We start from the raw sequence: 26,127 nt of genomic DNA on the forward strand, positions 1-26,127 counted from the left end.
AGATGCCAGGAAGAAGCAGTAGTCTTATATCTTCTCTCTATTGCGAAAGCTTGACTACAGTTTTAATTGATAAGGATGCATCTTGCAGCTTTTATCGCCTGTAGGAAAAGTAGTTCATAAACTTAATTATTCACAGTCCCTTTTGAAGAAGATTTTCTAGAAAGTATCAATAAGAACTTTCTTCTATATAAGGAAACCTTCACCTGTATGGGAACATAATATACTTTCAAAATTGTGTCCTCCTTTTCAGTGTCTTCATAAGAACACTTTGCAACATATTTCTTTGGGAGTAGCTTTTGTAGTAGCTACTGCTTCAACCCATAGAGTTGAAGAGGTTCAGACTCTTTTCTGTATGGAATGATATACGGTTTTCCATAAAAATAAACTTGAGGAGAACATAGTCAAGTTTTTTTTTCCAAATGTAGTTTCAAACTTCCATGTCAATAAAGCTGTGTCTTTTCTAACATAATACCTATTCTACAGCAGAGATGACTTTACATTCTCTGAATGCTAATTCTAATCGTGTTAAAAGTCCCAGTATGATAAATCTAAAGACCTTCGACAATCAGATCATCTTGGTGTTAATTAACAGTCCATTTCCTAGTGATTTATGTCTTCCATTCTTTTATATCATCACAATGCTAACAGGATTTTGTCTGGAAAGGTAGGAGCCCATTTTTACAAAAGGAAAAGCGACTTCTGCTTTAATACTTGAAAATGTTTGTATTTCTGATATGCTTAAAGTGGTCAATTGGATGTTACTGCTTACCTTTACTAGACAGAATTGTCTGGACTCCGATTAGAGAGTGGAAGGCCAGGTGGACCAAGGTTCATTATGGAATCTTTTTGGATAGTTTTTCTTTGACTTTGTCAGCCTGAATGGGTTTGCTAATATATTCAATGTTTGTCTATGAATGGAGATTTCCTGAAGGAGAAGGTAGTTCCCTGTAGTACTAGTTCTTCTCTAGGGAAGTCTTCATTGTAGTCCTAAGCAACCCATCGTCTTCCCCACAGAAGACTCAAGATCATTTCAATTACTGTTCTTGCAGGAGCCTGTAAAAAGAAAACTGACCCACTGTTACTGGAAAGTGTGATGCAATTCTGTTTAGTGGACAATTATCCAGCTTCTCTAGCCTTCAGACTGTTTAGCTACATTGACCTACCTTGACTTTTCAAGAAATGTTTGTGCAAGAGATACCTTGACACTGTTCTTTAAATAGTGTCTACATACTTTGGAGTTCTGTTCATTGGTGGAACAATTCATTGTTCACTGTAATGAAGCTTCCCCTGGAGGAGATCTAGGATTACAGGAACTATTCCTTTGGTTGAAAGTTGATTTTTGTTTGTTTTCAGATAAGTACAAATTGCTTGGAACCTTTTTACTGGAGGGTAGTGTTAGGTGGAAATTCATAGCATAAGCAAAGATTTCTCTCTCACCTTGCACTGTACAAAACTACCCCGCACTCCAATTTTTGCTTGCCTGGAAGGTTTTGTTGGTCTTTTAGATGGCATTTGAGGCAGGGGTGTTCTTTGCAGGTAGTTGGTGTTTGGCAGTTAATGGTGGTGAAGTTACAATAATACCAGTTCTTTAATCATAAAATTGAAAGTATTTACTGTTATTGTAGCAAGAAAAGTTCATAAAGTGAATCCAAGTGAGTCCCTGTCTCCTACTGAAATTGTATCCTTGTTGCTTCTCCGGATATGTGAATCATGGTCATTTTATTCTTTATTCTCTGGATGCCCAGATTCAGAATTACCATTATGTAGCTGGACACAGGTGTAGTGCCTTGTGTCCTGTACATGGGTAAAATGGCTTTCCCGCACTTATGAAGTCCAGTGCATTGGTACTGGAGTTCGTAGGGGTATCTCTGTTCATTCAGGGGCACAGATACAGATACAGATACAGAGACAGACAGACACACTCTGTGAGCCTGGAGAGCCTATGATAGGGGTGACTTACAGTGACCTGGTGCATTGACCTTTGGTGAAAGGGTGCATGCACCTTTTCACGCAGGCTGCAATGGCGCCCCAATGCCCTGGGGACCATATACTGGGGACCATATACTGGGGACTTATATGGGGCACCAGTATGCCATTTGTGGGATGTGCAAAGTAGTCCTAAGCAACCAAATGTAGAGGGAGAGAGCACAATCACTGGGGTTCTGGTTACCAAGATTCCAGTGAAAACAGTCCAAGGATTCTGATATCAGGCAAAAAGTGGGGGTAACCATGCCAAAAAGATTATACTTTCCTACATTGACACTCTGCACAGTGTTCATAAACCCAAATTACCTACATTACTCTTAACCGTTATCCTATCCCAAAGTTCTGAACTATCCATTCCAGCTCTAACATTGTACAGTGATGTCTTACAGTTGCTCCTCCATTTCACTTCCTCACTCAACTTTATGAAAGCACCCAAATAACAATGCCTAGACTTTGAGCACTGGAACAATCTGGATCCAAAGGGTTTGCATTGGAATTACAGTGCAGATTGCATACAATGCCATGGGCCTATATGGTCTAGCTACTTAGTATGTCATTTTTTTTGTAAGAATACGATCAGTGTTTTACAAATTTGATTTCTGATGTTCATTGGTTTACTGGTTACTTTAGCAAAGACAGGAGAAGTGCAGTTGAAAATAACTTCAAATCAACTGGAACAAAGGCTAGATCAAAATGCAGAGCAAGAGGAGACTAATGAAATGAGCAACAAAGGGAAGAAGCATCAAGCAGTCCCGGGATGGAGCTCAACTAATCGTCTGAATCTGGGAGGTAGAGCAAAGACATTGGACACTCATTTTTGATTTCCTAATAATTTAGTAATCAGTACATTGAGTATTGTATAGTCATAAAGTATTCAGTTAGTAATTGCACATCTTCTTTTTTTTTTTTTTTTTTTAAATCTTTTTATTAGTTTTTCAAAACCTAAGCTGAGGAACATTTCAAGCGGCCTAGTGACATAATATCACCGAGTATCTCTCAAAAACGATAATTCTGTAGCCAGCCACATTAATAACTTTGGTGCCTCTGTACAGGGCAACATCTAATTCATTGTGTATTCAAGCCCTAACTTTGACCTACCCTTTCCTTAGTTTCAGTATTTTTCCCAAGTGGTATGAACAGTAAATACACGCTTACTTTAAAATGTACAACAACATCTGTTTAGCTGTTCAAATGTGGTGCTTGCGAGTTAGGGGAGCATTGAAAAAGGAGAACTTTTCCATCTTCTAAAACCGTAACCTGCTCCAAGTATTAAGACACACGTGTCCAAGCTTCTCTGCTTCTTTAAACATATTCTTTGTACAGTGTTTCTCTAGTTTAAGTGGGGCATTCTTAGACGAGGAAGGCATGATGCCTATTGTCATTTTCTAATAGATGGGGAGATGCCCCAGACTAAACTATTTTCTGACTCTCCATCCCTGTTACTTTCTTTCAGATCTTGTTCTGACCATTAACACCGCCACACCCCCTCCAGCAGTTACCATTTTAACACAGTACTTTTAACCAATTCTATACAGCTGTCCCCAACATCGATTCTTCTTCCTTGGGCAATCATTACCTCATTCATAAGACTTTTACTATTCCCACCTTTACCCTTTCCATATGTGAATTCTGCCTTAAATCAGCCATTCATCTTAGGTTAACAAGGCATCCACTGCTGTTCCTATCACTGCAGATCTACCTCTAGCTGTAGTGATGTTTGTCACTTCACATTCAACCTCTTAGTCTCTTCACAGTTTTCACTTCTCCACAACTTTATTTGCCCACTCCACTCATCCGTTAAGAAAACATACATTTAAACCTGTAAAATGTCCAAAACGAAACCAAAAGAAATTTCACATGCTGAATATCTTGTGGCATGTACACGTGTCTTCAACATGTATTGGTGTGGATAACATGCTGTGCGTATTCCTACCGTCTAGTGTTCTCCTTGGAATGTTAGTTTGTTTTTCTTTGAAGAAAGGGTTTTGGTTTATATGTAACTTGTGATACCCCTATTGCTCCAACACATAACCTCCACCTTAGATTTTATTTTGCTTTCATTAGGGAGTGTTTCGACTGCTCCATTACTTTCCCACCAAAGGTAGCTTTCATCGCTGAAGGATTGAGAAACTTGAGAATTTCAACAACTGCACTGAGCAGAATGGAAAGAACACCAATTGCTTTGGGATCATGTGATTTGAGCAGCCCTTGGCCAGTTTGTATCAGAATAACTTGTTTGGGGGAAGAGTATAGAGAATACTCAGTTTGAATTTTGCTCCTTTTGCAATAGCAAGTTTCCATGGTCAAAACAATATTCTGTAACCTCTGTCTTCCATAGTCACACAGTGAAAGCATCTGATCAGAGTGCATTACTTTCCACTGAAAAGTGTTAGGCTGTGGGAACACTTCTAGTACCCGAGATGACTGTCAAGAGTAGAGCTCTGTTTTTTAGATTCCTACTCTATTGACTCAGTATTCAGTATTCCCAACGAAACCCAGACCCAAGACTAAGACCACACCCTGGGTTTCATGCATTGACCCAAAGGACTGGTCACAACAGTCCTGGCATCTGAAAGTCCCAGTACCTACCCATTCTTAGTATCTTCCTGCGGGGACTAACCCTAGAAGGCATCTCCACCACAGGGAACTACACTAGAGCATCATGTCTTTACTAACCCTAGAAGGCATTTCCACCAGAGGGAACTGCTCTGGAGCATCATGTTTTGCCTGAAGAACCTCCTCTAAAAAACGCTTGAGAGTCTACACCGTCGTCTGTAAAGAAGACTGTTTGATGCCGAAAGGTACGTTTTACACCTGAAGTACGCCAATGACAGGACTCTTGGACCCAGGATAGTCCCAGTCACTCTTCAGCGCAGAGGTGGACGTTGAAGCCAATCTTTGTCACCCAACCCACAACGAACGTAGCAGTAGGACGGTGAACAGCCCACATCTGGTGAAGGGCAATGTATTGACTCTCACATTTGCGTACTGTTTCCCCCCCCCCCCCCCCCTTTCCCCCCATGTCAAACCACAAAGCCACTTGATAAAAAAACAGCAGGCTCACATTTGAAGTGGCATTTTTCCCTGTTGCTAAGAAAACAAAAACACATGAAACCTGCCACCATTTAAGTCTGCATTACATTATATTCATTCTGACTCGGATGATGATCCCTCTAATGATCCGTGTCCAGGGCCAACAGAATACTAGCAAGAAGATTGGCCTGACTGCAAGGTGTATACTCAAGATGAGACTGCTCTAGGACCTTAATTCAATTTAAGTATATAAATAAGTCCAGGATTTGTGACATCTGGTATATTGGCAAACTGAAGTTTGTGGCAAGTGGAACACATTATCAATTCTAAGTTTAACAGTTTAGAGTTCTAACAGTTGACGTGTTCACCAAACATCTGACGTAGTCACAGCAAACCTACGGTGCAGCAAAATCCATGTGTTTTTCGTGTCTGGATTCAGTTAAAGGGGAGAAGTCCTGCAAAATGCTTTGCTCCACTCAACAAACTATACTAATACTCCTTCGCCTAGACTTCACAATCAATGTGAAAAATGGTCACTTGTCTCAGTGACAGTGAAAGCTTACCCCAGCAATGAAGCGGCGATTGTATTTCAGTGTAGTTCCCCTTTATTAGACTTGGTCATTTGACTGTAAGCATCATAATAGCATTTATGGGAATGAGTATTGTACTTTTCCAAAAACAAGGTAACACATGCATCTGCTCCAAGAATGTTCTGCCAGATGATAGTCACGAGCAGTTGGAGGCTGCGAGGGTCTAGTGACCACTCTACAACACAAACTACTATGATGGAACAAAATCAACTTATTACTGGGAAGATTATTTCTTGACCGATAGTCACAGGTGACAGTCATCACAGATGGTGTCCCATGGGTTGGGCAGCTCACATGAGTGACCTTTTCATTAGGGGTCACTGGACACCCTAGGAATATCACCTTCAGTTCAGTGTATTGCAGCTCAAAACCGAATACCTGGCTGTTCTAACCTTCCATATCAGACTCCAAAATAAAGTGGTACTTAGCTGAACACCCAGTAGAATCAAAGTGTACAAAATACAAAAACAATAAGTGCCTAAAACAGTCCAAGCTGGACCAAAGTTTTTGATTGTTTGGTGCTTCATCATCCAATATAGTACAGCATCACCTATGAGAAAGCAACAACTTTTCCCTTCTCCTAAGCAGAATTCATCAAGAAAGTAACAATGGGAGACCAGCTGCCAGGTTCTGAATCCGTGCTTTCTGTATTGGTCCAAGAGAGGAATCGAACACTTCCTTTTCATGGATGATACAAAAGAAAAAGGGAGAAGAGAAAAAAGTTCAGTATGGCGTATATTTTAAAGGCAACCCAGGGTTAGCTGACAGTATGCAGTTTGTTGAATTGTATTTCAATAAAAAATATTTAAAAACATATTTAAAAAAACAAATACTTTCTCTGTTAAGGGAGCCCAACTGTGGACATTTTTCTTCACCCAGAAAACACAAAATGCCAAAACATTGTCTCCACACCTGCTATCCTTCGGCAGTGTAGTTTGGATCAGCTGGTCAGGGACATTTGGTAACACTCTGCTCAGGGGGCTATCCCTTCATCTACCCAAACATCTCAGTTTCTTGTCCAGGCCTGCTCAGTCAGAATCCGGCATGGTTACTGCATTACAGGCTCATCTTGCATTTTGCCACTTCAGGTCCTAGTTACAGAAAATCTATGCAGATCTTTAAACTAACGACAAAGCCTGCTGTACATGCATACTAGGCAGCTAAGTAGAAACATTACACAATTCACTGCAGCAGTTACAAATCTGAGCCCTCCGTAGCAGTTTTTCATAGTATAGCCTGTTAATTTGCTGCATCTGAAAAATTGGGCTGCCTTAGATGCCCATAAGTGTATATCTGACTGCAATAGCTGCATACCTGCAATACAGAGAACATCAGCCCATTTCAGAATTTCTATCATTAGGGCCTTTATATAGGATCTTAAAAATGTAAGCCTCTTTGACTGCCCTAAGATCTGTAATTGGAACTCGGTTTTGCCCTCACTAGGCTTATGGGTGCACCCTTCAAGCCACTCTATCCAGCTCCTTTACAGTTCCTCTCTAGGATGATAATGTTCCTTTTGGTGCTCACCTCTCTTAGGAGAGTAAGTGAGCATCATGATTTCAGTCGAAGAACCCTTCATGCAGGTACCCAAAAATTGTTTGGTTTTGAAAACACATCCTTGTTTTTGCCAAGTGTCTTTCCTTACAATGTCTGCCGGTCCATTGATTTCCCTTCATTTTCCTCCAGCTAGAGTGCCCGGCTGGAAACGGATTACATGCTTTGGATGTATGTAGAGCAATCATGTACTGTGTGGACTGTACTTGAACTGTCAAAAAGACCAAACAACTATTTGTTTCATTGACACCCCTTGACAACCCTATTATAAAAGCATTGCCAGCTGGATTATTAGATGCTTTCAGCTTTGTTATTCCAAGGCCAAATGCACACTACATGGCATGTCAAGAACACATTACAGTCACAAGAAAGGAGGCTCCATTGTTCTCTTGGGGCTTTCTTTTAGCAAATATACGTAAAGCTACTACTTGGTGATCACTTCACATGTTCATCAAATACTACTTTATAAACTTTCATGTGCACCAAGAGACACAGTTTGAACAAACTGACCTTAAAACCTTGTTTCAGACACCTCCATGTCTACTTGAAAGACACTGCTTTTAAGGCCTCAGTTACTGCTTTTCAGCCTACGCCAAGTTTCTTATCTATAGCAGCACATGCTGCAAACCAGAAGCTTTACTTAGCTGTAACACTTGGTTTGCAGCTTCTAGTGCTGTATTATCAAATGCACCCTACCCACCTCTTTGGATGAAGCACACAGAAAAGCACCTGTTACATGCACTTTCTTTAACCTATCTCTACTTTAGGCTGTTTATTTCTCAGTATCAAGACAGTGTAATGCTTTGCAATGTGAGGTGATGTCTATAGCCATGGTGCATTGTTGAGCTTCAGGGGAAGTGTCACAAGTAACTTTCTTCCAAGAAAATCATCTCTTTCTGAGCCCAACACTAAATGGCAGGAGTGTACAGCATGTGAATTTACTGCACTACAAGCTGCATACAAATTGTTACAGGTAAGCAATGTTTTACTTATTGATCACTCTATCTTAAGCCAAGCCAAGTGATCCTATGTCCAGACTCTGATCTTGTCCCTCTACATCCTTTATCCATATCAAAGACCCTTTAGGCTGCATATCTCTTTTCCCAATATGGCAAACCATTATTTAATCCCGTCTACAACTGTCTTAATATAAAAACATGATGCTTGTCTCAAACTGCACCCTCCACCCCCTTTCAGCACTCCCCACCATCATCCTTTTAAATACCATAGCTTTTTGTTTCCAACCCAATAGCCACATTCAGTTTTCCCCTTTTACTCTTCGCTTTTTAACTGATCGTTATTCACTGTCAACTAACTAACCTTATCATTGTGTTACTAAGCCAGTAATCTCTCCAACGTCTTGAAGTTATGCTTTACCATATACTCCACAAAGCCAGCTGTCACCAGCGGGAAACACCCGGAAGAACGAGTCCGGAACCACAAGGTTGTGAAAAACAAAAGTGAAACAATGCTTTTGTTTTCCACTACTTCCTGGTTTCGGTACCTTAACCATGCATGTCTGAACAATGTAGATGCGTGGTTAAGGTACAGAAGGGAGTCGGAGTGGACGCGGTGAAGGAGGAGGTAAGTTGGGCTGAGACTGGGGCTGTTTTGGGGGGGGCTGGGGGTGATTAGGGTTTGGGGGGGTGGGGTTTAGGTTTTAGGGGCGGTGTGGGGACTCAGGGTATTTTTCGTTTTTGGGGTGGGGTGGGGGGCTGGGGGTGATTATGGTTTGGGGGTCAGGGTTTAGGTTTGTGGGGTGGGGGGCTGGGGTGGAAGCATGCTAGGTCGTGCATGCTGATTGCTAATGCCTTTACCAGGAATGCGTTTACAACGGTAAAATCATTGAAAACGCATTCATGGTAAAGGCATTAGTGGTTAGAAAGAGGTCGTTGTTCTGAGCCACGGGTGGTTTAGGCACCTGTAGTTCCGAGATATAACCGTTGCCCACACCTCATACATCATCGCCACAACCATCTCTCCATAGTGCTGCCGACAGTCAACCTAGTCTCTTCTGAACCTCATTGTTCAGCACTTTTATGGGCTTTCTCATTCATTACTGACAGTTTCTGCACTGTATCATAGTGCCCTTTCTACTGAACAATGACTGCACTTGTGGGTTTGACTAACCAAGTGACTTTATCTTTGCCTTAGATGCTCTTACAGCTTATATGTCTTGACTCCAAAATTGTCGTCTTCTCCTACCTCCCACCCGTCTTTAAAAAAAAAAAAAAAAAAAAAAAGTGGGCATGTGCCTTAGGGCCATATGTACGAACACATTTTCCCATAGACACAGAATGGGCAAAACTGCTTGCTACATCTGGCCCCTAGTGTTTTTACTTTCGCATGGCCATATTTCATGAAATGCTGGCCACAGCTAAAATATAAACATTATGTTTCCTATCTTCCTGCTATCTCCAATAGACTGCCACCCCTCTCTCTGAAACCTGGTCCCTTTTCACGAGGTCTTAAACCATCAAACTCTGTTATACTCCCAGTGACCTTCATTCACAACAAAGGTGTAGGTATTATGAGGTATTTTAATAACCTAGTCATAAATTGACTTCAGCTCCTACTGTAATGGCTGTATGAATGGCTCCTTGAAAGATTAGAGCCTACTGCATCCAGTTGTGTTAGACCACTCAGTGTGAGACTACTGGCTGAAAACCTTAAGTGCAACCGCTACAAGCCTGCTTAGTGAGGAGGTCACTTGCAATACATGCACAAGATGGTGACCATTATCTTTGTCATTTGTTCCTCAAGGTTCATTCCACACCTCCTTAAACTAAAGAACCCTGTAAGAAAGGGTACATCCTCAGGCTCCAGATAGCAGGTCACTGCTCCATCTAGAAAGGAATCGAAAGTCAGTTTGATCCTCTGCAGTGAATGCTGACACAGGCACTCATAACCATCTGGTGTGCGCAGAATGGGTATCTATAGAGAACACCCACACCACACCCTGGTTTTGTAGTGATCCTTGATGTTATAAATTGCAGATACGTTTTCATATTGTTTTTTATGCGATTCTCTCTTCTTATGCTGCTGTACAGCAGGACTCTTGCAATATCCTAATTAAAATGCTGACACTAATGAAAGCAGATGTTACAAAGGATGCTCAGGAGTCAAGTCAGGATAGCCTTTCTACCTTTAGTTGTAAAAAGACAATTAGTGTTTATCCTATATGTAACAAAACAGTCTTTTACGTTTAGGTAGTTGTTCAGAACCAGATATGGTCCAGAAGTGAGCATCCTTTGTCAGTGCTAGTAAGCTGGTTGTCTTCCCTGTTCGGTATATACAATTGCAAATAATTCACAGAAGAAATCACTCCACCCAAAGAGGTCCACCCTTTTAAGCTAGACAACAGTTTTCGATCAGATTTAATTTAAAAGATACTACCAATAGATGTTTCTGCCTCAGACGTCCACAAACTGGATCATTTTCATCGCACATGACATCAAAGTCCTAGAGCCTAAATCCCCAAAGAAGTTAATGGGCCTTTGGCCACCTTTCTCTGAAGAGGTTGAACAGTTTCAGTGTCCGAGCTTTAGGAGGTGCCTCTCCTTCTGATAAGAGGAGATTCAAAGCCTGAGAAGGATAAAATAAAAACTTAGTTTTCAACACTAGTGATTTCAGGGGTTGGTTCTTACAGTATGCCTACTGTTCATTCTGAAATGTCACAATTTCTGGAGTTAGATTCTCAACATCAGTGCAACCTGCATGAGAGAAGCTGCATATTTGAAGGAGAACACGTTTGAAAAATCTTTTTTTTTCCTGCATTAGGAGTAGACTGATTTCATATTTGGTTCCAATGATTTGGCCTGATTTCTACAAAGGCCAAATTCACATGACTTCATTTCTTCAGTTTTAATCATTGTCTTCCCGTCTTTTTTTTTTTTTTTTTTTTTTTTAAATCAAATATTGAAATTCAAAGACATTTAGGGCCTGATTGAAATCTTGGCGGACCAGTTACTCTGTCACAACGGTGATTGATATCCCGTCTGCCGATATATAAATACCATAAGTTATAATAGGATTTATATTTTGGCGGACGGGATATCTATCACCATTGTGATGGAGGAGCTCGTCCGCCAAGATCTCAGTCAGGCTGTCAGTCTTTAATGTGTACCACAAAGCACTTATTGTAGCAACTTCAGTAGCTTTCTTGCCATCTGCACTTGCTTTTGATTCTTGAGAGACCCTTACATACTCAGAAAGTCTGACTATGCACGTCACAGAATAAGAAGTATCATGATACCTCTTTATCTGAAGTGTATTTTTTAATTTAGATAATCAATTTAAAGATTATTGTACTTAAACCATAGTTGTGATCTGTTCTGAAGGACCACAGCTTTTGCTGGTTCTGTACTCCTTACCCTGAGGAGAGTAGTCCTCTCCACCTTGGTGACTGAAGAAATAAAAAGTGGACACAAATGCAGTTTGATTCTGATTTGTCAAGCAGTTGTGGCTGGTGCCTTCGGTATTTAAAATTAGCTTCCTGTGCTATATTTTCAGTGATGGACTACGGTTTCTGTATTTGATCTGACTGCAATAAGACCTTGCTTAACATGAAGTAATCTGATGGATTGGTCTGTTTTTGTTTCCTAGTGGATCTTTTTGAGTTTTTCAAAACGTATGTACAAAAACCCATACAAGACAACAACATATTATGTAACGAAGCTGCAATACAGCATTTATAATCTTCACACTGCTTTAGGAGTATATAAAGACTGGGTGCACATGCTTGTGTGCTGCAGAGCATCAGAGTGCCCAACCACATGTATAATACCCAGCACGCAGGTGGGAGAAAAATAAATACTTCTGAACTACTCAGCATGTCTGTGTATATCATCTGTGCCATCCTAGGTAAAAAGAACTATGCCCTATAGGGTCGTAACTGTCTGGTATTACCTGTGGAAAAAAACTGAGTGTCCTATGGATTTGTCTACTGTTGCGTGGACTAGACATCCGTCTGGGCCATTGTCAAATCTTTTTTTTATTTTTTTTTATAAAGACATTTTTATTGATTTGCAAAAGGTAAAACAGTGATACATACATGTAACTAGGCGCCAACGGGCACCGAACAATGGTCAATCCCAAGTCCTACACAACACCCTGGTGGGAAGAGTATGTATATCTCTGCAAGGTGTCCCATGAATGTTTCCACCCATTAGAGGGGGGAGGAGGAAGGGCCTGTTTAGGCTCTTTCGGGTGTTGAGCCCGTCGACAGTGCAGGGAGGTTGATTGTTGTGGCCTCCCACTTCCCCCACACCTTATTATATTTATTCGGGCACCCTCTGGCCTCATAAACGCGTTTTTCACGTTGAGCACACCAATCCACTCCTCTCCTCCATTTAGTCAAAGCTGGTGCGCTTTTGGTTTTCCAGTCCGTCATTATGTCTCTCTTGGCCACTAGGCATGCCACCCCCAGAAAGGTCCGTTCCGCCCTCCTCAGTCCAGTATCACCCATGATCCCCAGCAGGAGCGGCATTGGTGTCAACCCCATGTCCGTCTGTAAGGCCGTTGAGATCTCCTTTGTAACAGCCTCCCAATAAGCTTTAATAATTGGGCAAGACTATACCATGTGGAAAAAGTCTGCGTCTTTGTCCATACAACGTGGACAGTCGGCTGCGTTACGGAGACCTGCTCTGTACAACCTGACGGGTGTTAGGTATGCCGTATGGAGATAGTAAGTCTGTATTAGTCGGAGACGAGTCGTCATCGTTAAAGTGTGCGGAGCTGCTAATGCTTCGTTCCAGTCTTCCTCCTCCACAGGACCCACCCTCCCCTCCCATCTCAGTCGGAGCCCCTCCAGGGAACCGGCAGTGATGGTGATTAATGAACGATATATCTGGGAGACACCTCCTCTACCCAGGTTTCCCATCAGAGCTTTCGCCTCCATAGGGCTATACTCAGGTATGTTGTCACCTGTCCGGATTTCTGTCAGCAGGGCGTGGCGGATCTGGAGGTACTTATGGAATTGCGTCTTGTTTAGTGAAAACATTTTCTGGAGTTCTTCAAAAGAGCGCATGTGTGTGCCATCCCATACGTCGCCCAGTGTAGAAATACCTATGTTGTCCCATTTCTGAAATCCTTCCAAACCCGCCACTTCTCTTAAATGTGTTCCCTGCCATAGTGGGGTCTGATGGGTGGGGCGCCCCCACCACCCTGTCACCTTTTGGGCCGTCCGCCAGCCCCGCAGCACCACCCCAGTCTCCTCAGGGGTCCCGCGTGAGATCCGGCCCCCGTACAGGGCATCAAAGATCTTTGAATAACTCAAGGTCTGGAGTTCTAGCCGATACGCCGGATCTGTCCATCCACCTCCCATCCAATCATTGATCACTAGTAGTTGCATTGCTAGATAGTAGTAATGGATGTTGGACATTCCCAGTCCCCCTTCATATATATCTCTCTGGCAGGTTTTAAGAATCAGCCGAGGACGGGTGCCATTCCATAAAAATTGACGTGCCTGTGAGTCCATCTCTCTGAACCATCTCATGGGGATAGGGTGAGGGAAGTTCTGGAGGAGGTAAAGAAGTCTGGGGAGAACCATCATCTTGTAAAGTGCGATTCTCCCGTGCAGATTAAGGGGGAGGTCTCTCCATCGTTGGTCATTTTTTATTCTCTTGGTTAATGGTGTGATGTTAAGTTCCCATGCTAGCTCAGGGAGCAAGGAGACATGCACACCCAAGTATTTAAAGCTATTCCTTCGTATTGCAATGTTTTGCTGCCAGTCTATACAGTCTCGGGATTGATGGAGTGGAACCAGCAAGGATTTACTAGGATTTAGGGTCAGTCCTGAAGCTTCCGAGAAGAGACCTAAAATTTGTAGAATGCGGGGGCCACTTTTAGCCGGGTTTGAGATGTACAGCAGGACGTCGTCCGCGTACAATGCCACGCGGTCCTCTTGGCAGACGGGCCAGGGCCAGCCTTCCATCAGCGGGTCTTCCCGTAACAATTTCGCCAGAGGCTCTATTGTTAGTGCAAAGAGCAGGGGGGATAATGGGCATCCCTGCCGGGTGCCACGGCCAATAGGGAATGGGTCAGAGATTACCCCGTTCACTTGGACATGGGGCGTTGGATTAGAATAAAGTAGCCTCACTAGTCCCCGGAATCTGGGCCCAAGTCCGTTTCTTTGCAGGACGCTTTCGAGGTAGGACCAGTCTACCGTGTCAAAGGCTTTCTCGAAATCGAGTAAAAGCAAAGCCAAGGGGGTGCGAGACAATGTCTTTTGATGCGCCAAGGCTAGGTGTAATCGCCTAATACAGTGCCTAGTGCTACGGGCAGGCATGAAGCCACATTGGTCAGGATGCACCAACGTAGGCATTACGTCTCTTAGTCTTGAGGCAAGGATTGAGGCTAGTACTTTGACTTCAGTGTTCAGGAGCGAGATGGGTTGGTATGCCGAGCAGTGTTGTGACGGGGGTTGGGTCTTGGGGATCACTACTAATGTAGCTAGGTCAATCCCAGGAGGGAAGTGGCCCTTCTGTTCAGCTTCTGCATACATATTGAGCAGATGTGGAGCCAGAATATCACTACATTTCTTGTATATCTCTGGCGGGAATCCATCAGGACCTGGGGTCTTGCCTGATGCCAGGCTGGCAATCGCATTGGTTATTTCTGTGAGACTAATTGCCTCATCCATCCTACTCCTGGCCTTCTGGGGGACTCTAGAAAGAGTTATGTCGTTCAGGAGGGGGTATTCCCTTTCAGTGTTGGGCCGAGGGTGTTCTGTGTACAGGCGTGCGTAATAAGAGGCAAAGCTCTGTGCAATCTCGACGGGCGTTTTAGAAAGAGCACCCGAGTCGTCTCTGATCTCAGGTATGATTCTATTGGCCAGGGGGCGGGTGGCCAGCCAATGCAGAAGTTTTCCATTTTTGTCCCCCCAGCCATATATTTGGGCGGCCGATGCTCTCCATAGGTGTTTTGCTGACTCAAACACCAAGTGTCTTATTTCCTCTCGGGTCTTAGTGAGTTGCCTCAGAGTAGAGGCCGAGGATAAGGTCGTTTGTTGGCGCTCCAGGTTTAGCGCCTCGGCCTCCAACTCAGACACTCGTGAGTCTCAAGCACATTCATGAGCACGAAGAAGACACTTGGCATGTCCTCTTAGTGTGACTTTGCAAGCGGCCCATATTATACCTGAGGACTGGACCGTTCCCAAGTTCAGCTCAAAATACTGAGCAAGGCTGTCTCTTATTTCAAGGGTATATTCGTTATCTTGTAAGTACCATGTGTTCAGGCGCCATATTGGGCGCCTGGCGGGGTCTGTTCCACCCAGTCGGACTCGCACAGGTGCGTGGTCTGAGACCCCTCGTGGCAGTATATCAGCCCCCGTGACACCGGTGATGTCTAGAGCAGGCATAAATATTAAGTCAATTCTGGAATGTGTCCAGTGGGCGGCTGATGTGTGTGTGTGTATTGACGTTCTTTAGGGTGCCAGGTTCTCCATACCTCGCAGAGGCCAAGGCTCTCCACCCACCCGTTAAGACTCGCAGCCCGGGAGGCCCAACCAGTGGTAATGTCACCGGATATATCCAGTCTGGGGTCCAGAACAGCATTAAAATCCCCTCCTATCAACGTGGTTCCCTGGGGGAGTCCCGCTACCACCTGGCGGAGTGAGAATAGGAAGGCATCGAATCCCGCTGGGGGGGCGTATGCACATACAAGGTTCAGCGGTGAACCGTGAAGCACCCCTGAAGCAACTACGAACCTGCCCTGTGGGTCAGACAGCGTAGATGTAATCACCATAGGTAGTGAGCGGTTAATTAGGATGGCCACTCCCCTGGATCCCCTGGAGAAACCTGCGTGGTAAACCCTATCAAATCCTCCCCGTGTGAGCATAGGGCATTTAGTTCCCAGGAGATGGGTTTCCTGCAGTAGGACCACTGAGGGGGAGTATCTGCGGAGGGTGTTGAAAACTGCAGATCGTTTGATCTTGTCTAAGAGCCCGTTATCATTCCAGGAGATGATTTGTGTCAATGAGGACCAAGCGTGGGCTGCGTGGGTACCGTACCTTGTTGGGTGTCTGTCAGTGGAAACATGGATGACCGCTTAAAACCTAACATTGAAATCCTAACCCTATAGTAAATAAGTAACCGCGTGTTACTATCTAACCCCAACTCAAACTTCTCACCCCCCAACTGCCCCCCACCCCATACTCCCACCCCGGAAGCATCTGTCGCCCATGTGCCCAACCAGAACAAAACAGCCAGTAAGACTGTCGTGGGAGTGGAGTGGTGGACCCCTCCATTCAGTCGGATCATTCTGCAATCATCAGTGAAAAGTCGTCAAATTGTACTTGGCGAACCCCAAGGAGCCGCCGGGCCATCCGACGATGCGCCCCGGAGGGCCCCGCAAGGGCGATCCGGTCCCCTCGATCCCCTCCATGTGTCACAGCAGGGACTCCGTGTAGTATTTCAGCCAAGCACCGGGGACTGGCTCAAACGGCCGCCATCCTCGGCTCGTACTTGGTCCCGCACCTCTGGGGACCCGACGGAGGTCCCCTCCATCCGAGAGTCAGGGTCTCCAGCCATCCCTCCAGTTCCGGGAACGGCTAGGTCCTCTTGCTTCCCTTTCCGAGATCTGGTGCATCTCCGGCTCCTTCGGGGTCCTCCCATAGAGGGGGGTCTATCCCGAGCGGGCTCTCCCCTTTGTTTCAGGGGTCCTTTTCGGGCTCCAATGCCCTCCTCGGTCAGCCAGTCCCATGCCTCCTCCGGAGATTCAAAGAAATGCGCCTTACCAGCCATAATGACTTTAAGCCGCGCGGGAAAGAGTAGCATGTATGAGAGTTGCATTGCTCTAAGTTTTTGTTTGACTTGCTCATACGATCGGCGGCGGGTCTGGACCTCTCGTGTGTAATCTGGGAATATTAAGATCTTGTGATTTTTCCCATTAAAGATCTTCCAAGCGTCTCGCCTCTTTAAGGATATTGTCTTGATCTTTGAAATTAAAAAAACGTGCTATCATCGGGCGCTTCGGGCCTCCCGGAGGGGGGCGCGGTTCAAGGGCTCTGTGAGCACGTTCAATTGCAAACCAGGGCGAGAGGGCCTGGTCTGGTATCCAGGTCTTGATCCAGCGCTCCAAAAATTCCGATACTTTATCTTCCTCCGCGCCCTCCGGGAATCCAATAAAACGCAGATTGTTGTGTCAAATCTTTTAACACTCAGTACAAAACATCCAGGGTGAACCATTTGTGGTTATGTGTTACTTGCAAGCTCAATGCCTCCCCGTCATCACTATAGGATACAAAAAAAGCCAAAGCCTGGGAGAATTGGAGTTAAATCCCGATTGCCTGTCTTTCACTCTGTCAAATAAATGGTACATCAGTTACAGTAGTCATTATTGTTCAGAACTGGGAATACTAAGAGGCTTGCATTCTCGAATTTTGCACAGGAATTCCTTTGTAACAATTGTAAATGAAAAACGTTGTCAAGGACCTGTTTGTTTTCATGCAAAGACATAGATGGGCAGTCACAAATGCATTTATTATTTGACTGTAGAATAGGTTTTTCCATCTTTGACGCAGGGTAAATTATTAGAAACTTGTAATTTTTGTTGACTTTGAAAACTCTCTGAGAGCTTTTATTATTGTACCTCAAAGCCTCTTACAGTTTTAAGATTTTCAAGGCCATAAGGCCAGAGAGTAGTCTAAAGGGAGGGCAACACAAGATGGTTACATGATCAACCAAAACCAAACAAATTACTGTTTCAGCTGTAATAATCCACAATTCATCAAAGAAATCAGACTGACTTCAGTTTCGAGAGGTGCCTCTTAAGATCACTCTTGACCACTGAGTGGTTCACAAGCATTGCAGGAATGTTTTCTTAATTCCTTCCTTAAGTACCTCTTTCATGTTCTCCAAGATGGCAGAGGTTATCTTTAGAGTTGCTAAAAGAAAAGAAAACACCTCTTTGAGCAGTGACGTCGGTCCAGGAGAAACATTTTGTACGTAACAGAATGTTGGCATCAGGACCTTATTAGTTTTTTCACACAACTCTCTTCACTATGAGAAACGGACTCAGCTAATGGGTAGTAGACTGCATAACATCTGCTGAGCTCCAGGACACCTACTTTCATATTCCTGGAAAGGGAAGATCATCACTAGTACCTGGGGTTTACAATTGTATGCCGGTACTAGTAATGCAGTTCATTATCATCAGGCCTGAATTAGGCTCTAGGAGTGTTAATGAAAGTTTTTATCAGTAGTGGCACCCCGCCACTTGTCTGATTCCACAGTGGAGGCGTTTAACAGCAACAGTAGACTCCTTAGTGGGTCTCATGATCACACCACTAGAGAGAGTTGTGTCCCTTAATACTCCAGTGCTCCTGAACCTACATTTGTTGTAGTCATTGTCCTGTAGGTCTGATGTCCTCTTGCATTTATGTCTTGTCCTTGTTATGTTTTTAGCTAAGGGTACTACAGTACAATAGGACCCAAAACAGGGCTTAGCCTTGAGACCCTCCATCAAAGCAAATCGTTATGCCCAGCTATGTGTTGGTGTCGTTTGTGGTGGACTTTGGAGACCACCATACGGAAACATATTTGTTTCAGATGCAGGCCGGTCGTATCACAAAGGCCATAGATTTTTGATGAGCTCATTGCTACTGCCATCGAACTAATAGACTTTGGACTTTTCAGGACAAAAAAGCCTCAGTCACCTGGAGTTTAACATCCTTTTTCTGCACCTATGGCACTTCCTTTCAGATGGCCACTCAACTTTAGGACTGGATCATCATCAACAACCACATTCTCTGGGGTTCTTTTCCTCTGCAGGGGAAAAGAAATGCAGAAGAAGACTCTCAGCAGGCTTCATAATGCTCCTTTTCAGTAGACTGTCAGCCAGAAGCTATTGTTGGCTTCCATTCACAAATATGTTTTCCCTCAGAAAACAGCGAGTAAAAGTTCCTTCTACATTGCTTGGGTAGGTTTATTTTTGTTTTCCTGTTGGCCTCTAAACTCAAGGTTGTTTATAACAGCTCTTTTTGGTATAGCCATATATAATTCATGGACCTCCTGCTACCTTTCAGCTGAGACCTCATGCTTGTGAAAATATTACACATGTTGACATTTCGGAAACCTTTGAATTTCCTTGTGAAAAGGACGATATACTTTAAGGTGTCTAAGCATCAAGTTTTGACACAAGGCAATAAAATAGTTAAAGCAACAATTGCTAGGTTGATAGTCATTTGCTTATTGAAATCGTATGCCTTAGGAGAAGTTCAGTTTCCTCTGACGTATCATGCTCCTTCAACTAGTGGCAAGGTAGCCCCTGCCTTTCTCAATGTTAGGCATAAAAATAGAAACAGTTGGTTTCGAAAAAAGCTAACCTAGGTTGAAATGTGAACTCTGAATTTAACCTCACTGTATTATTACAGCAACTTGAACTTAGTGCCTAGTGTGACTCAGACTAGACTTAGCTTAGTGTATCTGCCTTGCTAAAGCGACGGCAAGACGCAATATAATGTCCAGAGTTGAAATTATGGCCAGGGCGAGGCTGTGAAGAAAAGCAGTTTCAAAACTTTTTAACTCATGATAAAATTATTTTACACTTTTTAATTGTTAATATAAAGGACATAACATTTTTTTAAAACTATATAGTTGTAAATATGTTACATTTGCAAAATACTTTCTTTCAAAATAAGTGCTAAAGAATTTCAAAATAATGTTCTCTCACTACTTTGCAACTTTGCATATCTTTTAGAAAATATATGACTGATGGCCAGAGACGTCTGTGCAACCTATTTACTTGAGGGTTGGCCTGTTTCTCTTTTATACATTCAAAGATATGAAATTTGCTTTCCAACTGATTTGGAAACATGGAGAACTATGAAGGGTTCTAAAACATAGAATCGTTCAATTTCTGAACTGTGTTTTTTCGAGTTCTGTATGTTGGCTTTTGGTATGTCCAGGCAAGGAAGGTGTAAGAGTACCATTATCACAATTAGGTTAATCTTTAATCCGCAGTCAAAAGACCTAGTGAGCCAAAGGGCCTTATTCCAGATGACTTTAAGCCTCATAAACTTTCATAGATCAGTCAATGAGCAGGGATGTGGAATTCCTATCGCCCGACGCCCAGGACATCTTGTTTGGGGTCAAGGGCAACAAGTTTTTATGTTTACTTTGTCCTTGGGACAAGTAGGCCCAACCCCCTGCAGCACAAACCCTTTGGCTGCCTGTTTACAGAGAGTTGAACTCTCTGCAGTTGAGGTAATGTGTTTCCAAAAGATAATGCTGTTCGAACTTGTATTTATGGTTCATTATTTGAAAGCCTACATTATTAGGGTGCGTGCTGTAAATAAATGTTTTAAGGTCACACTTCACTACTGACGTTGGTTCCAGTACAAAAAAACAAAAACGTGTACACACATGTTTGAAAAGTTTAGGCTAAGAGGCTAAGTATAATGCTCCCAGAATGCTCTTTGATTATATGCAAATGAAGTGTCATTTAGTAAAATATGTTGATGCATGCTAGTATTTCCCAAAAATATTTCTAATGGAAAATCAGTGTAACCATTTTCAACACGATTATGGGAAGCATGAAAATAAACAAACACTGACAAAGCCAACTGATCTGACATATTTTTATAAGTCTTTTAGTTTCATCAATGCGTGTCTTGTTTTGACATGGCTTTTGTAACACTTTATTGTTGTGGGAGCTACCAGGCCCTCAACATTGTAACAAACATTGGCAAACCCCTCCCAAAAAAGTTTTTGAACTCTTAAAGCACGCGTTGCCACCAGCGGCATAACAAAGGCCCCGCAGCCGCCCTCCAGGGGGCCCCGTCAGCACAGCACCTGCCCTGAGTGAGTCTGGAGAGGGGGCTCCTCCATGTTCTTTGCAAAGGGGCACCCTCCAGTTTAGTTACGTCACTGATTGCCACTGTAGTTCCTGACACTGAACAAAACTACTTTGTGTGGCAATATGCTCCTTGTGGAAGAGCAGAATGCGATCACTCACAGTAAAGCCAGCCGAAAGAGAGAGAAATAGAAGTTTAATAAAAACAAAATGTCTTTGTTAACACCAGACCTAATTAGGGACCAAGACCCACATGTAGGTAGCTTTTTGCATGTCGCAAACAGCGACTTTCGCTGTTTGCGACGTGCAAAAAGCACATTGCGATGCCCAAACCCAGTTTTGCGATTCAGTAACCTGGTTACCGAATCACAAAACGGGTTTGCGACTCGCAATTAGTAAGGGGTGTTCCCTTCCTAATTGCAACTCGCAGTGCAATGTAGGATTGTTTTGTGACCGCGAATGCGGGTGCACACCAATCGCAGTTTGCACCCATTTCAAATGGGTGCTAACACTTTCGCAAAAGGGAAGGGATCCCTATGGGACCCCTTTCCCATTGTGAATGTCACTGTAAACATTTTTTCAGAGCAAGCAGTGGTCCTGCGTACCACTGCCGGCTCTGAAAAAATGAAACGAAAATGTTTCATTTTTCGTTTTTGTTATGCATCTCGTTTTCCTTTAAGGAAAACGGGCTGCATTACAAAAAAAAAACAAAAAAACTGCTTTATTGAAAAGCAGTCACAGACATGGTGGTCTGCTGTCTCCAGCAGGCCACCATTCGTGAGGGGGTCGCAAATTGCGACCCACCTCATGATTATTCATGATGTGGGCATTTGCGAAGCCCTTGCGAATCACAGATGGTGTCAAGGACACCATCCTACATTTGGATTTGCGACTCGCAATTTGCAGGTCACAAATCTGAACCTACCTACTTGTGGCCCCAAATTCTTAAAGAAAGTCACAAAAGTGCACCCATGGTATATGTTGTACCCCTATAAAATATTTGTGAACTGTATTTTAGCGTGGGTAAATACGATGTGTAGATTTGCTCATGTGAAAATCTATTGAGCATTTGCAAGTTCATTTTCCCTCCAGCACTTTCTTCCCAACCCTGGAAGAAGTTCTAATTCTGCCATTGTCAGGAGTAAATGTCCAACCTTTCTTATTATGGGAAAATATTAGAGAGAAGCTGGTAAAAATCTTTAAAACATGCAGGTTAGTAGGTTTGCAGACTCAAAGGCATTCCAGCCCTGGAACTATTGCTTTCTGCTTCCTCCAGCCCCAGTATGCAGATCTGCTACAGTGGGGATTGAAATTCCAAGTATTCAAGCCCTACTATGGTAGTAGCCCTGGCATAATCAGAGAGGCTATTAATTGCTGCCATAATTTGTCGCCACACTACATGGCACCAAAGGGACAAGTAGATCCTTTTACAGGACAAGTAGATTTGAGAAGCAACCTGTCCCCTGGACAAGTAGATATTTTAATAAATTCCACACCCCTGATGAGGAAATTGTGAATATAGCTTTATCACCAATAGAGGCAGATAAGCAACTGTGTCCAAGAAATTCTCTTCATTCAGCACTTTAGCTCTATCTTATGAGAGTGACTTTACAGGAGCTACGCCCAGGGTTCAGGATCCTCCGATTATTATGCTAGACTCAGTATTGGCACAGTCCACTTCCTAAAAATCCATGGTTTGTAGTCCAAGGAAGTCAGTCATCCTTCCAGACCCTGTGCCTAAATGAGAAGTTGGTCACTAATAGTCCCCCCCGTTCCCGCCCCCTTCTCTTTTACACCTCGGGGTAGAAGAGGGGAATTGGGAGGGACGACAGGGTAGGTGAGAACCCAAAAGAATCTACACGACCTTTTAAAAGATTGCTTAGTGTAAAGTTATCTGAACTTAACTTGTGATGATTGTCCAACTAACCCTATTCTCTGCTCATTTTGCACAACATGTTTAACTATTCATTTATCACAAACAGGAATGTTTCCAAAACCCATAATTGACTGGGTTGATGATATTCCTTTGACTTACAGTTTTCCATCCTGTGAATTTAAGAAAATGCTTAACCAGTAATCTGCGTTATAATCCCATCATGTCATCTTGTGTGTCTGGTGATACTTAAACTATTGGTTGATATTGCTATCGGGAATACCATATGCTATGTTACCTGTAGCATGTTAAACAACACGAAAGTTTAATATATTTATATTTAAGGAGCTGAGGATGACAATGTTGTAACCATGTGGGAAAGTAGTACAAATAAGAGCATGGATTTGGATGCATTAGCCGCTTTTTTAACATTTATTACTGTGGCACTGCTTTGTGTCCTACCAGTAAGATGAAGAGGTGCACCAAAATACGTAATAGAAGAGTGCCTTCTTTCACACACCTGCTAATGGGCTCATTCTTTTGTTGTTCAAAAGTGACCCACTATGCCTGTGTGGGTGATGCCATGGGTCAAAGTGTATAATTTCCCTCTACTCGTTTCTTTTAGCAAAGCTGCTGGAAATCATCCGGTGCATTACTAAAAAGTGAAATATGTGTTCCAGTGTTGAGGCAGTGGGTGAAATGAAGATAAGAGGCAGGCATGAACACAGATGAAGACAGTGTAGGAGGCACCCACAACGCAGTGCTCTACGTCATGTCCAATACCAAGTATAGCGAAGAAGAGTCAGGTTAGGTCTATAGTCTTAGAGGTGTTATGTTTATAAATCTTTATTTCGTACTTGTGATAGGTACTGCATATTTTAACAGAATGGTTTAATGCTTGGTTATGTTGCAGATAATTTCAGTGAATTCCAGAGAAACCTTTTGAAGAGGTAGAATTTGCACCATTGCTGTCCATTTCCTCTGCTAATAGCCCATCATACTTTGCAATTAGGTTATTGTTCCACTCTTGACCAATTTATTATAGTCATTTGTTTAGTGGAGTAATTTCATGTTACCCCATATCAAGATGAAGGGTTTGGTACAATCGGTGTTCAAGTATGTGATCTTGTGCTACAGGATCCTTTCTTTAACCAGAGATGTCTCACCTTGCATTTTGACATTTGCCGATGTTTGTGTTTTTTTTAATTTTTTTTAAACAAAATGATCACATTTATTTCTTAAATTAGGGCAAGTTCTAAAATGGTTAATCTTTAGTCAGAGACTATTAGAAAGAAAGCACGGAGAATAACTGCATCGTGATTTTGAATGTCTGTATTTGGATCAATTGACAATGACTTAATGAATAGTTATAAATGTTTGTGCAACTCTTAAGGAGACGGTTGTATATTTATTGCACATGGGTGCAGTACAATAAAATATGTAGACCAGGTACCTGCAAACAGCTTTACATGAAGTCTAAGGAGAAAGAGGAAAATGTAGCAGTGATTGCATATTGGTACCAATAGAGCCTTTGCTTCCTGGCAGATTACTTTAAGACCACTTTATTTCCCTTTCTCATAATTGAAGTGCATGTCATGTGGTTAAGCTTCTTCATTTTACATTCAAAAAGCAGTACTTTTCACATCCGCTAGGCAAAAAGTGCTATACACAATGTCCTATACAATAGAGTGAGTCCCCAGGCTATCTTCTATGATGATTTTAATATTTGCAACTTATGTTTTGGCATTTCGGAAAGTTAAGGGATTGTTTAGGTGCTTTGTGAGACATTTGATCAGTAGAAGACACTTTCAAGGGCCTGTTATCTGCACCCTATTCAGAGGTTCTAGAAAGACCTCCAGTACAGTTAAGAAAATTCAGTGGTGTGCAGTATATCGATTCACAGCAGTGGCTGAGATTTATATTTCCTCTCCTAGATACTGATAGTATTTAAGGAAATGATCCTTGGGTGCTGGCAGGTTTGTAACACTGGCCTGTTGGTTTTGCCAGTGCTTTGGGCCACAGCAATATTGGTAGCAATATTGATACGGCGTCACTGGCATTGTGAGAGACTAATGTAGGGTTATTGTGATAGGGTGTAATTATATAGGTGCGCTGCTAAGGTTTGCTTCATTGTAAGGGCAGTTGCAATGTTTGCCTCATTGGTAGGGCAGTGGCATGGTCGGTAACATTTGTGGGGCCATGGAAAGCATAAGTGGTGAGAATATAGTGACATTCGTGGTAGAGATGTATAGGACTGGTAGTGTTCATAATGAAGAAAGGGTACTAAGACTCTAAAAGGCTAAGATGCAAGAACACTGTCAATTTTGGTACTGATGTAAATCCATTGTAACAAAATGGCCTGCAGCAGTAGTAGTCGTAGTATAAAAGTTTGTTTTATCATTAGTTCAAGTTACAAATAATTTGGTAGATATGCCCTTCCAGAATTTGGTACCCTCTGTCTATAACCGTAGCCAAGTTGAAACTACAGAGCCCACAGACTCAAACCACTTTCTACAATATCAGCGCTCAACACTACCAAGTTATACCTCTAGCTTATACATCACTGATGTGGGTGCATGGTTGGTTGTATTAATTGGAAATACTGTCATTGTAGATGGTACTGTTGAAAGTGTCTTTGGATGCCGGTGAAGATTTGTGGGTAGAGCAGACAGAATTCTAAATTGTAAGGATGCATTAGTTAACTGTTTTAAAGCAAATTACAGTTTTGTATTGCTCTCCACGTATGCTTTTCAAGTTGACACTGCTGAAATATAAATACTGTGGTATGTCATTAATACAATTCTAATTCACGTACCCACATTTCTGACTCCAGAAATGATTAACCGAAAGTATTTTACTTATTTTACTGCACAAAAATAGGACTTTGGGGCTGAAAAATGTAGTGTCTAGAAAAAGGATGTGATATATATGGTGATAATATACATAGGGATGCTGCAGACTGCTGCAGGCAAGACTGTAACAAGATAAACAAGACTCTGCAGCTTCACAGCACTCTTCCAAGCTGAATTTACATTTGCTTCAGGGAATCAGTGTGTTATGTAATAATTTAATTTAATATAATTAAAAAACTGCATGTAATATTAAAATTACAAAAGTGGCCTCAATTTGGCAATGCACTGAACTATAACACGTGAGCAATACAAAATATTGACTCTCTGGGTTGCCTTTTTCAGCTTGGTACTCGACAGGTAAAGCAACAAAGCATTTTAGGATTTACACTAAACACTGCTTGGTTAAGCAGTAAGAATTCTAGTATGGGAGGTAATTAGATATTAA

General features: G+C 42.6%; 1 protein-coding gene across 2 annotated transcripts in view; it reads left to right on the top strand.

Annotated features, from left to right (window-relative positions):
* TULP3 (TUB like protein 3) overlaps positions 1–26,127 on the top strand; it is a 327,108-nt gene that overhangs the window by 184,849 nt on the left and 116,132 nt on the right. The window contains exon 4 of one of the 2 annotated variants that reach the window (XM_069228168.1): positions 2,617–2,775. The exons of the other annotated variant lie outside the window; for it this stretch is intronic. Coding sequence (XP_069084269.1) covers positions 2,617–2,775 — 159 coding nt within the window. The remainder of the gene's footprint in view (positions 1–2,616; positions 2,776–26,127) is intronic. 2 annotated transcript variants of the gene reach the window in all.

The sequence above is a fragment of the Pleurodeles waltl genome, chromosome 4_1, assembly GCF_031143425.1.
Source record: "Pleurodeles waltl isolate 20211129_DDA chromosome 4_1, aPleWal1.hap1.20221129, whole genome shotgun sequence".
Classification (NCBI taxonomy): domain Eukaryota; kingdom Metazoa; phylum Chordata; class Amphibia; order Caudata; family Salamandridae; genus Pleurodeles; species Pleurodeles waltl.